This window comes from Apaloderma vittatum, unplaced genomic scaffold, assembly GCF_000703405.1.
Source record: "Apaloderma vittatum isolate BGI_N311 unplaced genomic scaffold, ASM70340v1 scaffold5666, whole genome shotgun sequence".
Taxonomy (NCBI): domain Eukaryota; kingdom Metazoa; phylum Chordata; class Aves; order Trogoniformes; family Trogonidae; genus Apaloderma; species Apaloderma vittatum.
In genome coordinates this window covers 27,697-42,057 of record NW_009721120.1, presented here as the reverse complement: position 1 = coordinate 42,057, position 14,361 = coordinate 27,697, and the positions used below count along the sequence as shown (strand labels likewise).

General features: G+C 40.6%; 1 protein-coding gene across 1 annotated transcript in view; it reads left to right on the top strand.

Annotated features, from left to right (window-relative positions):
- Positions 1-903: 903 nt before the first annotated feature.
- Positions 904-14,361, top strand: part of LOC104275316 (protein PTHB1-like) — a gene marked incomplete at its 3' end in the record, with an annotated part of 34,670 nt that continues 21,212 nt past the window's right edge. The window contains exons 1-4 of the mRNA XM_009871239.1: positions 904-1,015; positions 5,559-5,709; positions 6,895-6,959; positions 9,467-9,580. Coding sequence (XP_009869541.1) covers positions 904-1,015; positions 5,559-5,709; positions 6,895-6,959; positions 9,467-9,580 — 442 coding nt within the window. The remainder of the gene's footprint in view (positions 1,016-5,558; positions 5,710-6,894; positions 6,960-9,466; positions 9,581-14,361) is intronic.

The window sequence follows — 14,361 nt, the reverse complement described above, 5'->3', positions numbered from 1 at the left end:
AAAGGACCTAAATAAGTGTTTTGGTCTTCCTTTAAAAAGGAGAGGCGTGGGCTCACGGGCTGCGTTTGCTCCGAAAGAACAGAAGGGGTGAGCCCGTCGTTTTTCCCAGCAGGAGCCGCCGAAGCTGGCTCTGCCCGGCTGCCTCTCACCTCCGCAGCGGGCGCGGGGTGGGGGTCGAGCGTGTTCGAGTTTGTGCCCCTCAGGGCAGAGCATAGGCGGGGAGCTGTGGGTTTTGAGCTGGGGTTATGTCATTGTCAAGCTGCCAGCAAAAAGGATTAAGTCTCTTCTCAGGCCCCTCCCCTCCCCTGCCCCTTTCTTAAAATAGCAGCAGGTAGGGAGCAGAAAAGCTGATTTGAGCCCTATCTGACCGAGTTCTTTAGTCATGTCACTAGGGCATCTTCAAGGCCATTACTAGGTGGAGGTTTTGATGTTATCTGTTTATGTCTTCATTTACTTTTCAAAAAAGTTCTCTTGCAGAAGACTTGCATCAGAATCTTTTTTTTTTTTTTTAATGATACTCCTTGGTAAGAGAGAAAACCTCAGTTCTGTGACTTTGAAAACTTTCTTGATGCTTGTTGTAGAAGGCTTTTAATGAATTTTAAAAAAGCTGATTTTTTTGCTTTTTCTTCATATAACTAGCAGTATCTATCACAACTAATCTGTAAGCTAATGACAAGAAGTTTCCTAAGGCTGTTTTCTGAACTAAATAACCAGAAATCCAAGACACCTGCAATTTTATTCACTTTTATTAGCTTTTCTTTTTTATAACCCTAGAGCAATGTGAAACTGACAGATGGAATGTACTTAGTAAAAGCTGTTGCTAACAAAGTTGTTTGTATAAACATTTGCTAAAGTGTATATTAATATATGTACAATGGTTTGTTTCCTTTTCAGTAAAGAAGAATGTCGTTGTTTAAAGCTAGAGACTGGTGGTCCACCATACTTGGAGAAAAGGAAGAATTTGACCAAGGCTGTCTGTGTGTTGCCAATGTTGATAATAGTGGCAGTGGACAAGGTAAATTCAGAACTGCATAGTTGCTCACTTTTAAGCTACACAACTGTGACTTTGTTTTGACCCACATATACTGAAAGCTTGGTAGCCAGGCTGCTTAGTGTAAAGCCTGCTATCTTTAATGTATACTTGTAAGTTTAAGAAGACAATTTCAATGCCTTTTGTCTTTGTATATTTGTAGTTTTCTAAATGTCTTGATTCTTGGCTGTATTTAATAGTAGTTTCTCTCATGTCTTATTCACTTAGTGGTAGAATCTTTAAAGTAGAATGCTATCAGTTAATCATGAGAGCAAAAGCACATCATAAATTGTTGAAAAAACTTGAATAAAATAAAAGAGGAAAATAGGAGCTAATAAACTAAGAATTTAGAAAAACTAACAGCCTTTTCTGCCTGGAAGATAAGGGGCTATTGAAATAAGTGGCTCTGCTTGAGTAAAACTTGCTTTTCTATGTAGTCATTAATAGCATGGAATGATCTTCACTATTGGGGAGAGTTCTCGTGTGTGTATGTTAGATGAAATATTTGGGATTTTTCTCTGATACACTCATGCTCATCTTGGAGCTTTGTTCTTGCTCCATAGATGTACTTGAGACTGATTTCATTGGTGTCATACTCTTTAAAAAATATTTTTATTTTAGATTGACCCTTTTCAGGAGGATTTGAACAAAGTTGAGCTGTTGCTGGCTTGGTGTACAACCTTTTTCAGTAGAAATTCGCAGAATCATTTAGGTTAGAAAAGATGTTTAAGATCATTGAGTCCAACCATTAACCTAGCATTGCCAAGTCCACCAACAAACGATGTCTCTAAGTGCTGTGTCTACACATCTTCTGAATACCTTCAGGGATGGTAACTTATCCACTTCCCTGGGCAGCCTGTTCCAGTGCCTAACAATCCTTTTGGTGAAGACATTTTTCCTAATATCCAGTCTAAACCTGCCCTGGTGCAACTTGAGGCCATTTCCTCTTGTCGTATTGCTTGTTACTTGGGAGAAGAGACCAACACTCACCTCACTACAACCTCCATTCCCATAGTGTGGAGAGTGATAAGGTCTCTGCTCAGCCTCCTCTTGCCAGACTAAACAACCCCAGTTCCCTCAGCCACTCCTTATAAGACTTGCGCTCTAGACCCTTCACCAGTTTTGTTGCCCTTCTTTGGACAAGTTCCAGGACCTCCATGTCTTTCCTGTAGTGAGGGGCCCCAAACTGAACACAGAATTCAAGATGCAGCCTTACCAATGCCGAGTACATGAGTATCATCACTTCCCTACTCCTGCTGGCCACACTATTCCTGATACAGGCCATGATGCCGTTTGCCTTCTGGCCATCTAGGCACACTGCTGGCTCGCGTTCCAGCAGCTGTCAGCCAACACCTCCGGATCCTTCTCTGCTGCACAGCTCTCCAGCTGCTCTCCCCCAAGTCTGTAGCATTGCATGGTGTTGTGACCCAAGGGCAGAAACAAGGCCAAGTGTCAGGTGAACCTCATACAATTGGCCTCAGCCCGTTGATCCAGCCTGTCTGGATCCCTCTAGAGCCTTCCTACCCTCAAGCAGATCAGCACTCCTGCCCAACTTCATAGAATGGCTTAGGTTGGAAAGGACCTTAGAGATCATCTAATCAACTTGGTCCATCTGCACACTTACTGAGGATGTGCTTGATCCCCTTGTCCAGATCATCGATAAAGATATTACATACAACTGACCCCAATGCTGAGGGATATTCCCTGGGGAACACCATTTGTGACTGACTGCAAACTGGATTTAACTCCGTTCACCACCACTCTTTGGGCATGACCTCCAGCCAGGTTTTCACTCTGAGAATTGTACGCCCATCCAAGCCATGAGCAGACGGTTTCTCCAGGAGGATGCTGTGGGAAATGGTGTCCAAGGTTTTACTAAAGTCCAGGTAAACAACATCCACAGCCTTTCCCTCATCCACTAAACAGGTTGCCTGGTCATAGGAGATCAAGTTAGTCAAGTAAGACCTGCCTTTCATAAGCCCATGCTGACTGGGCCCGATCACTTGGTTGTCCTGTATGTGCTACATCACGGCACTCAGAATCTGCTTCATAATCTTCCCTGGCACTGAGGTGAGACTGACAGTTCCCTGGATCCTCTTTCTGGCCCTGCTTGTAGATGGGCATCACATCTGCTAACCTCCAGTCCACTGGAACCTCCCCACTCTAGCTAGGACTGCTCAGATGGCTCCTATGACTGGAGTGTTTGGAATGGAAGGATAGGCAAGGTAAATGTGGAGGGGCTGTTGCCCTCTGTGTCAGTGACAAGCTGGGATGCATGAAGCTTTGCCTGGGGATGGATGAGGAGCCAACCAAGGGCTTATGGGTCAGTGTTAAAAGGAGAGCAGGGATACATGACGTTAAAGTGGGGATCTGCTACAGGCTGCATGACCAGGAAGACCAAACAGACGAGGGCCTCTGTAGACAGGCAGGAGCAGCCTCACCTTCCCAAGCCCTTTTATTCATGGAAGCTTCAGCCACCCTGATAACCTGTTGGAGGGATAACACAGCAGGGTATGAACAATCCAGGAGGTTCCTGGAATATGTTGGTGGTCACTTTCTTTTCCAAGTGATAAGGGAGCCAGTGAGGAGAGATGTTGAGGACCTTGTTCTTGCTGGCAAGAAGGGGCTGGTGGGCAATGTGAAGCTCCAGGGCAGCCTTGGGTGCAGTGACTGTGAAGTGCTGGAGTTCAAGATCCTTAGAGCAGTGAGGAGGGCACACAGCAAGCTCATTACCCTGGACTTCAGGAGTGCAGACTTCTGCCTCTTCAGGGATGTGCTTAGTAGAGTACCATGAGATAAAGTCCTGGAGGGAAGAGGGGGTCATGAAAGCTTGTTGGTTTATATTCAAGGACCATCTCCTCCAAGCTCAGAAGCGATACAAAGAGAATGACAAAGAGGAAGTCAGGCAGGAAGGAGCTCCTGAACAAACTCAAGAGCAAAAAGGAAGCCTATAGAGGATGAAAGCAAGGACAAGTAACCTGGGAGGAATAGAGAATAAATGCTCAAGCCCCCAGGTATCAGGTTAGGAAAGCTAAAGACCTTATAAAATTAAATCTTGCCAGGAATGTCAAGGGCAACAAGAAAAGTTTTTATAGGTACATCAGTGGTAAAAGGAAGACTAGGGAAAATGTGGACCCTCTTCGTAAGCAAATGGGAGACCTGTTTACCCAGGATATGGAGAACACTGAGGTACTCAATGCTTTCTTTGCTTCAGTCTTTACTGGCAAGTGCTCCAACCACACCACCCAAGTCACAGAAGGCAAAGCCAGGGATTGGTAGAAAGAAGAACCTCTCACTGTAAGAGGAGATCAGGTTTGAGACTATCTAAGGAACCTAAAAATAAACAGGTCCATCGGACTAAATGAGATGCGTCTGTGGGTCCTGCATGAACTGGTGGATGAAGTGGCTAAGCTGCTGTCCATTGTATTTGAGAAATTGTGGCAGTCTGGTGAAGTTCCTACTCACTGGAATGGGGGGAACTTAACCCCAATTTTTAAAAAGGGAAATAAGGAAGACCCAGGGAACTACAGGCCAGTCATTCTCATCTCTGTGTCTGGCAAGATCAAGGATTAGATCTTGTGCTAGGGCACAAGGAAAATATGGATGTTATTGGCAACAGCCAACATGGCTTGACTAAAGGCAAATCATGCCTGTCAAACTTGGTGGCCTTCTGTCATGGGGCTACAGCATTGGTGGATGAAGGAAGAACAACTGATATAATCTATCTGGACTTGTGCAAAACATTTGACACTGTCCTGCATGACATCCTTGTCTCTAAATTGAAGATACATGCATTTGACAGATGGGCTACTTGGTGAATAAAGAACTGGCTGCACGGTTGCACTCTTAAGAGTTGCATTCAATTGCTCAATGTTCACATGGAGTCCAGTGACGAGTGGCATTCTTGATACAGGGAGGCACCTCTTTGGAATTTTTGCATTAATAATTTTTTTTATTCACTAACGACCAAATGGTGACTTGTTTAAAATACTGATTCCAAAATAACTCCGATGTAACTATTGCATTCCTCTTTGTGCTGATGTATCTGTCTCAAGAGCAAGTGATCTTAAGGCCTAGCTTTGTTGACCTGATGTAATAATTATCTGGCTTTGGTTTGCATTTGGATAAATGTCATTGGCCCCAATTTTAAAATTTCACACTTCTGCTAGTATGATATACGTATGCACAAATCCAAGATGCAAAGCTGAAAATTTGAATTACTCTCTAAAACCAGAACAGAGCTTAAAAAGTGTGAACATTGACCTGAAATGATGGAATAGTAACAGTGGTCGGTGCCACCACCATGATACTTGCCATAGTGAACCCTTTGGTGACAGATTTTCATGGAATTGCAAAAAAGGTAATCACTAATCTTAACCTAGAAGGCAGAGCATAATCTGTGTTAATTGAATCATGTAAATATGTTATCTTTTTTGGGTATACTTTGAAGCACTTCTGTAAGAAATTGAATTCCACATGTGCTATTGTGTTCTGTAGTCTCCTTTTTTTTTTTTTCTTTTCTTTTTAGATAAAATTATTGTGGGCAGTCATATGGGGTATCTCAGAATCTTTAATCCACATCCTGTGAAACCTGAAGAGGGAGTAAGACCTGAAGACTTGCTCTTGGAAGTGCAGTTACGAGAACCAATATTGCAGGTGGAAGTGGGAAAATTTGTTTCGTAAGTCAACAACAGGCTATGTTAATGTTTATTTAAGGCTTATGTGATTTTCTTTCTTTGTTTTGGGGAGTGCGTTTTCAATTTCCAGATGGATGACTATTAAACACATCTGTCAGTACAGCAGCTCACATGTCATCCACGAAGTTCCCGTACTGATTTCTCATGCAAATGTTAGATGTGCCAACCAGGAACGAGACACTGCTGGAGTTACTACCCATAAACTGAGAAAACCTCCTTCGTAATATCTCAGTTAGTGATAGCCTGGGCTTTAGGGCTCACAATATTGTGGAGTGCTCTTCCTGAGCATGTGGAAAGTTAGTACTAAGACAAATGTTTTTAGATTTTAGAACAGCAAACTTCAGCTCACCCCGAGTTCATTTTGGAGGGATTCCGCAAGAAGGTTTCATGGAGGAAAAGGAGCTAGTGAGTGCTGGAAGTTTTCCAAGAATGCTCTCCTAGAAGCACAAAAAGAGTTCATCCCCTTTAAAAGTAAAACTGTGCTAACCATGGGAAGTACTTGTGCTCTGAGACCAAAGACCACAAGCTGAAAGGCCTGCATCAGTTGGAAATTGTTCTTTTATTCAAGAAGTCATGGAGTGCACTCTACATGGGAATTCTGATGCCTTAGCCTGTGAAATGATCTAAAACATTTCTTATAGCTGCAGCACAAACTTCCTTTGCAGAAAATACTATTTAGATTTAGGGGAAGCAGTATGTAAATAAAGGATTTTAAGTCTATGACTTCTACCATATGGGTCAGTGAATTCAGGTTCCCTGTAGCTGGTTCAAAAGTGAATTCTTTTTAAAAAAGTAGTGCAGGTGGTTACTGAATAATACTTGTTTGAAGGGATGATTCTCATATCCATTTGGTTTTTGGAAACATTAACAGCATTGTGTTTGAAATGAATTTCAGTCTAAACTGGGAAAATAGTTGACTTGCTCTTCATACTTAAATCTGAAAATATTATCTTAAATCTTGAAGGATTCATTTTAATTTTGAATTTAACTTCAAATACTGAAGCATGAATTCACGAAAATTAGCACTTCTGAGTTTTTATGTTAGCATCTAATACCCAAACCTTTGGATTCAGCTGAAAGTAATTTCAATGTTACTTGAATTTTATATGCATTTTACTTGGTATGTATCTGCAAATAGTGCTTTAACCTTTTTTTTTTTTTTTACAGTGGTACTGAAGGACTTCATCTAGCTGTGTTGCATTGCCGAAAACTCTGCGTCTATGCTGTTTCAGGTTAGTTTACAGATACAAGCTTTCCAGGGATCTTAAGTGTGTTCTGAAGTTTGGATTAGGCTAATTCTAAAGTTGGTGTATACAGTGTTTGCTCATTGTTCCTGAATAGCTGCAGTCATGCTCTCTCACTCAAACTCACGTATGAAGGGGAAACATTACTAATTAAGTCTACATATTTCCCAGTGGCTAACAGAAATTTGCTTATCTGCTCAGTGCTTGACATGCTATGATGTGTGTGATGGTCTGTGGTTAGCAGTGCTTGTGAAGAACTAGTTCTTGGTACAGTGTTAGGAGTGGGTGTTACTGTTCAGCATGTTAATGAACAAGTGATTGTTCAATGACAACTTAGCTCTTTAAAAATGAAGCAATTACAATTACTTCTGAACTCAAAAATCTAGATAGAAAGCCAGAACATTGTTAATGTAGCCCAGAAGAAGACAAGAGATTAACACTTGTAAGAAGGTGAAACGACTACATTTTTTTCTTGAATCCTCTTCTACTGCCCTTGGAAATTCTAAATGCTCTGTTCCCTCTGTATATAGAGAGGTTACTCACAAAATACCTATTCTGTGTGTTGAATTCTCTCTAACAGAAGCCTAAAGCAAAGCACAGATTTGAGATCCATTGACTACCCCCATATTCAAAATGCAATCAACAACTGTATGTTGTTCATTTTCTCTGTGCAGGGACAGCTGTGACTCCTTTTGTTGCAAGAGCATGATTTTCCTGCAGGAGCAACTTGGTTTCACAGCCTTGTAGGCAGATAGGTTACAAACACATGCTCTCTTTCCAGATTCTGTTTGCATTCTAGTTAATTTCTCTGGAGACACCTGTAAAACTGATCTGTGAGCGGTGGTACTTTGAGATGCACCGCAGTTTTCGTACTTTCCCTTCTCTGCAATAGTGCTTATGTCATAGGATTGTAGCTACCAGTACAATAGTTATTAAAACAATTTATTTTAAAATTTCTATTAATGGCATGCAACAGTAAGTTAGTTTACAGTTCTTTTCTGGTTATAATTTGCTGTTTGGTCAACATGGCTTAAGCATTTAAGTATGGTCTACATGGCTTAAGCATTTAAGTAATAATAAAAGGAAAGTTTCATAATCCTTTAATAGACTTCTCACAATAATTTGTAAACATTCGTGCTGTAAAGGTAATTTCTGTACTTTCGAACAAGCTCCTTTGAGCAATAGAGATTACTTTTGCATGCTTCTGTACCAAATTACACTTTTATAAAGTGGTATATTTACTTGCTTTATACATGTTGCCATAACTATTATTCATAATAAAATAACTATGCTGGTTTTCCTTGACAAATGAAAGCACCCTTTAATGCTGACTGAAGTATGGCCTAAATATTGTATTACAGCCAATATGAAAAGTCTGGTTGAAGTATGGCCTGGATATTGTATTACAGTCCATATACCCAGACTACTTTCTAACTTGTTTTTCCTCTGATCTTGCTGCTTAGCTAGTTATTCATCCAGCCAGGGCTTTTTTCTTCATGTCCTGTGCAAACCTTTCCTTAGTGTGGCCATGGTTTAGGGGTAATTGCTTAAAAGCTATATTGGATTTTAGTGCAAGAAATTGCCTAAAAGCTTACCATAAGCTACTGATCTTTCAAAGCATGTTGTTTAAGATAGTGCTGGAAAAATCTGTGTATACTTAAAGCTGTGGTAGGATTTAGCTTAGATAACATTCACTCAAAATATCTTTTTCCCTGCTGACATGACTGTTCTCAAAGTTTGTGGGTTTTGTGTTTTATTTTGGTTTTTTTGCTTGCTAATATTAGTCCTTAAGTGTTGCCCTGCATGACGAAGAACTTTGTTTTCTTCATAGGGTGCAGGAAAGACTTAGAGTTATTGAAAGGGGAGCTTTAACATCAATTTCTTTGGAAGGATTTTTTTGAATTTCTGCTACTTTCCAAAAGGAATTAAGGAAATTAAAGTTCATGCACACCTTTTCAGAGAATGTGATGTATATCAGAAAATTATTTTTGTAACCGTTTGTTTGTCTCTTATCTTTGCGTTGTTGATCAGTGCATTGAATTTCAGACGGAGTGAAGGCCAGTGGTAAATGTGCCCTAAACATAGCTTTGTTAATGACTAGCTACAGCTTAATTTGAGACAGATTATTACAGGTGAGGTTGGATGTGGATATAGTGTATTCACTGAGTAACTAGAGAATCATAGGAACTCCCCTTTGAGCAGGCTTTTTCTCATCTTAGAGGTGCACCTAACATGAGGAAAAACACACTTAAGTAATAAAATTTCAGCCTCTTGCTAAGCATTTATACCATATTTAGTATAATGAGACATTTCTGGTTCTAGCCTTTAGGTGTTTTGTAGCTTGGTGTTTTTTTTAAGAAGGCAGCAGCATAAGCCTTCATGTCTCACTAGGAGTGAGTTGTAGTTCTTTCAGGTTGTTTAAACTGGTACTCCTTTACCTCTTCCACATTGTGTGGATCAAAGATGTAAATATGTATCCTTTGTTTTTTTTGTAGGAACACTGGGAAATGTAGAGCATGGGAACCAGTATCAGATTAAACTGATGTATGAGCACAATCTTCAGAGAACTGCTTGCAATATGACTTATGGTCCATTTGGTGGTGTAAAGGGTAAGCTCTTTGTAGTGTATCATTTGTTGCATATTATTATCTGTGTTATTAGTTGTTTTAACTGTGAATATTTGAGGATAAACTCAGATTTTGAAAGGCAAGTTGATGCTGCTGTCTAGAGGAAAGCGTCTTCCTATAAATGATGGTACTTTTAATCTGATGCATATATAAAATAACTGATGTTAAAATAAAGCAAAGAGTATTAAATGCAGAATAGTTGTTTCCTCACCTCTTGAACTCTGTATGAAATTTACACGGTTTTAAAAGACTTTAAAAAACATTCCAAAAACCCTGACTCTTCCATTGTAAAATAATATCTAAAAAAAATTTCTTCTGTGATTTAATTCTGTTTCGCTTATCTGCAACTGCTTATCCTGGACAAAGAAAAAAGTTAACATCTTCATTCTTTGAAATGAAAACATCAAAAGGCTTTAAAGATATGTAATGCAGACTTAAAAAAATATTTAAACTTTGTTTGGAGAAACATAAGAGTGAAAAATAGTATTTATGGCATGTTGGTAGTTTTGAATGAATTTAATAGGTATCAGTCTTTTTCGAACTTATGACACAATTATGAATGCTTTTGTATTCCAATCTGGAAGCATTTAGGTTTGCTTGATATGACAGTTTGCAAACAATATTGGGAGTGGTGATAGTTATCTATGCAAGTAGTGTCCTGTCCCTAAACTATTGGCAGAATGGTGTCACTTTACCAAGACAGAAAGTATTCTGAGTCAACATGGCAAATATATGCAGACAATCCCTCAGTCTGTGCCTGTAATAATCTTCTATTAATAATTCTACAATGTCTTACCCAAAACTCAAGCTTGCCCTTGAGCTTAATTTCAACTCACCAAAGTTCATAGTGATTGAAGGAATTTTCTCCTACTAATTTTGCACAGCCATGATGGGAAAAACGGTCAGCTCATGGGAGTGAGAAGGTGTCTATGGCATGAGTATCATGAGGAGTCAGTATATAGGGCATGAGCATGACAGACAGAAAGACAATACGGAGTTGCCTGAGATGAAGGAATACTGTACTTCCTGACATACTGTAGTGTAATTGCAGTAACAGATGCATTGAGGGACTTGTGAACTGAGTTGTGAGCGGCTGGAATGATTCAGGAAGACTAAAGCAAATACCTATGTACCTGTGGGGACCTTATTAATGCATCCAAATATCTGAGGGTAGGTGTCAAGAGGAAGGAGACAATTTCTTCTCAGTGGTGCCCAGCAATAGAAGAAGAAATAATGGGTTTGATTTGGAACATAGGAAGTTCCACCTCTGCAAGAGGAGAAAGTTCTTCACTGTGAGGGTGACAGAGCACTGGCACAGGCTGCCCAGGGAGGTTGTGGAGTCTCCTTCTCTGGAGACTTTCAAAACCCATCTGAACGCGTTCCTGTGTGGCTGCCCTAGGTGATCCTGCTCTGGCAGGGGGATTGGACTAGATCTCTAGAGGTGTCTCCCAACCCCTAACATGCCATGATTCTATGATTCTACTACCATGCAGTTCTGCATTTTTAACATGCATGTTGGTATAGCGTGGAGATGCAAATAGGGCCCTGACTGCCAGATCAGTCTTGATGCCAGACCTGTCTCTCATATATCTTATCATGAAATGTGGGAGATGCAAGTGATGTAATGAAGAAAATGTCTTTGTAAGCTAGGGAGACAGAAGGTCTCTTGGAACATGCTCAGCCAACCAAACACTTTTCAACACCTAGGACAGTCAAAATGAGGGCCAGTCCTTACAGAGTAGGATGCACACCAGAGGGAACTCTAAGTTCTCCAAACTTTACTTGTTTTCTTGTAGTGCCTCTGTCCTACCACGTCAAGCTGTGTTCCTTTTCCTTTTTTCTTCCCCATGTGCCAGTTCTCATTAGTGTGTTTACTGAGTTGGCATCAGAGAAATAGGCAAAATGGACACTGGAGAAAGTTCTTCTGGGAGAAATGAAAGCATGTTCTTTTTTGGTAGATTTCCTGGACTGAGTGTCCTTTTTATGTGGCTTTCCTAGACTTATTAGATTTCTTGTCAAGGATGTGCTTTTAAACTTGCCCCTAGTCTTTTGCAGTGATTCTATTTCAGGTTTTTTAAGTATCATCTTCAATACCCTGTTTTCTCCTTGCAGCTTATGAATGACAATATTGTGGTTTTCCTTTCATCCTGCAAGACCAGCCAGAGTGAACCAGAAAGGAGGTCTATTGCGTGTTCTTGATTTTAGTAAGCAGATGCCTGTCCTGGTCTGGCCTGCCATACTATCTGTGTGTGTCTTTGGCAGATGTTCTGGATTGCAACTGAGAGCCAGCCAGTCTGTAGATTTATTTTTTTTTTTTACTATCTCCTTTCCACAGGCTTCTCTGGAATTCTTACCAGGTATCTGCTAATAGTCTTTCTTGCCTTCAGCAGAGGCTGATTCATGATGGAGTCAGTGCTGTAAGCACGCAGCAGTTGAGCTTGCTTTGCTAACAGTCTGACCTCTACACCATGCTCTAGAAGTGGACTAACAAAACACAGGGAGAGTTTTTGTATTTATAGCCTTCTGTTACTGTTCTGAACAATATGTGACTTACTGCTATACACAAGCATCCTTGAAACAATCTGAAGGTGAAAGAGGCACTTCAGAGGTCATGTTTACAGAGCTACTGAAGCAGACACAGGAGAATGATAGTTGAACAGGAGGAGGAAGGCATGTGTAGAGGGAAAGCATGCTGTGGGAGTGTTGAGGAGGAGGGTGAATGTGAGTCCCCGAGGAACATGATCTTTCATCTGAGGAAGTGAAGAATGCTGTAGGAGTTGACACAGAGGACTTGATCTATGGAATTGCTCAGTCTTGCTCAGATTTCTCTTTCTGAAGATTATGCTTTTTTCATTGAGCTTTAATCCTAGACCTTCAGCGGTAAAGAAAATTATTCTACACAGCCATAATAGTTAACACTGGTAAAGAAGAATATGATTGAGTTTGTGTACGCTAGACTGTCCTGGTCTTCTGACACACTCAGTGTCAGATGAACAGTTACTTGCTTTCTAATTAGCACTGTTTCTTTTGTGTTGGACTGCTTCCAAACAGTTGCCTGTCAATTTAGTGGATAATGCTGAAAATGATCAGTTCACAACCGGTTACTTTTACCTCAGATAAAGTGCTTGGCTCCTGGCATTTCTCCTCTAGTAACTCATAATGTGATTTCTACTGGTGTGCAGATGCAGTCTGTGCTGTCTAGTTGACCACTACAGCTCTGGCTTTAGCTGAGATGCCAAGTGCTCTGTTAGTCCCTTGATGCTGTAAGGTCGCGTAGTCAATTTTGAAAATTGGGATGTAAAGCCAGCACATAGTTTCCATTTCCCATCCTACAGCTCCTTTGGCCTCTATGGTGGCTTCTGCTTTTTCCTCTGGAAAAAGGAAAAGTCTCAATTCCTTTTGAAAAAGGAAGGTTGAACAGGTAAGAGGGTGGCTGAGGCTTACTACTGCCTCTTGCTTTCTAGACAACCTTGTGGGGAAAGAGGTTGAGCACGCTCTCTAGTCCTCAAGAACCTTCCACAGTGTGGGATGGGACCAGTAGGGGAGCAAGAAATGTATAAAGCATAAAACAGGCTGAGCCTGGATGACTGCTGTAAAATTGGGGAATAAATCCATAAGTAGGCAGTAAGGTGTGCATAAAGGTACAGAAGGGAACTTTTTTTCAATCCAGCAGTTCTTTTACTTTTTGAGTGGCTGAAGATCCTGCAGTTCCCTTTAGATCCTTAGAGGTGCTAAAGAGGCAGAGATTTGTTCAGACCAAACCTTCAGTTTTCATATTAAAATTTGGTTTAGATTGCATTGAAGTAGAATCTGGTTCTCTAATTTACAAAGCAGCCTAGTATCTTTAGGACACCTGTCTGAAATTTTTCTCTCAGTATTGGTTGACCTAGAGTTCTATCAGAGCTTTTCAGAAATTAAGCAGAGTAGCTAACAGAAGCGAATGCTCTACTACTGTTTTATGTTTCAGTTTAGTTACAGAGCTCCACTAAGCTTCCTTCAGCGGTTTAGATGTGTGCTTACGTAAGCCTCTCTCTGTGCCTATTCTCTGCAGCTTCGTTAGGGAGGAGGATTTCTCACAGCTTCTGTTACTGTGGTAGCTGGAGAAGAATGTCTCTGCAGTTGTTTGACATAGTTGAGATACAGAAACAAACACCACTAGGTGTGTACCACATTCTCCATCAGCTTCCTCCAGTGTAAATTTTTGCTCTCCTGTCCCTGCTAGCTTGTGGCACATGTATTTAGCTGAAATGTGATGGAGATGTAAAACATACCAAGTACAGCTGTAATTTCTTGACTCGTAATTTTTTTTGTCCCTTGTATAAAGAGAAATTGTAGATTTCTCTGAGGAGAGGATTGTTAGGCAAACAAACTTGTTTTGTAGCCTAGTTGCTAGCAGCTTTGTGCTTTCTGTTGTCTTCAGATTAATATGATGCTATGAACAACTTTCATATGTGGAAGAATTGGCATAGATGTTCTCGTAACAGGAACAGATGAAGGAAAGCAACAAACTCATTCATTTAGCCTCATCATAGAAGGCTGAAATCTAAGTTAAAGAAATAATTAAAGTTGTGGAATAAAAAAGCCAGAGACTGAGAAGCTGTCCAGTGGCTTGCATACATGAAGGGCCTGCATTTGTCTTTATAGCAGTGTGAATTGTGGTTGTCACCACTAGATGGTCCTCTTATTACAGTTATTGGTTTGTAGGCTGCAGCCCTAACTTGAACTGATTTTACAGTTGTATTTACTGCAAGGCTTACTGACGT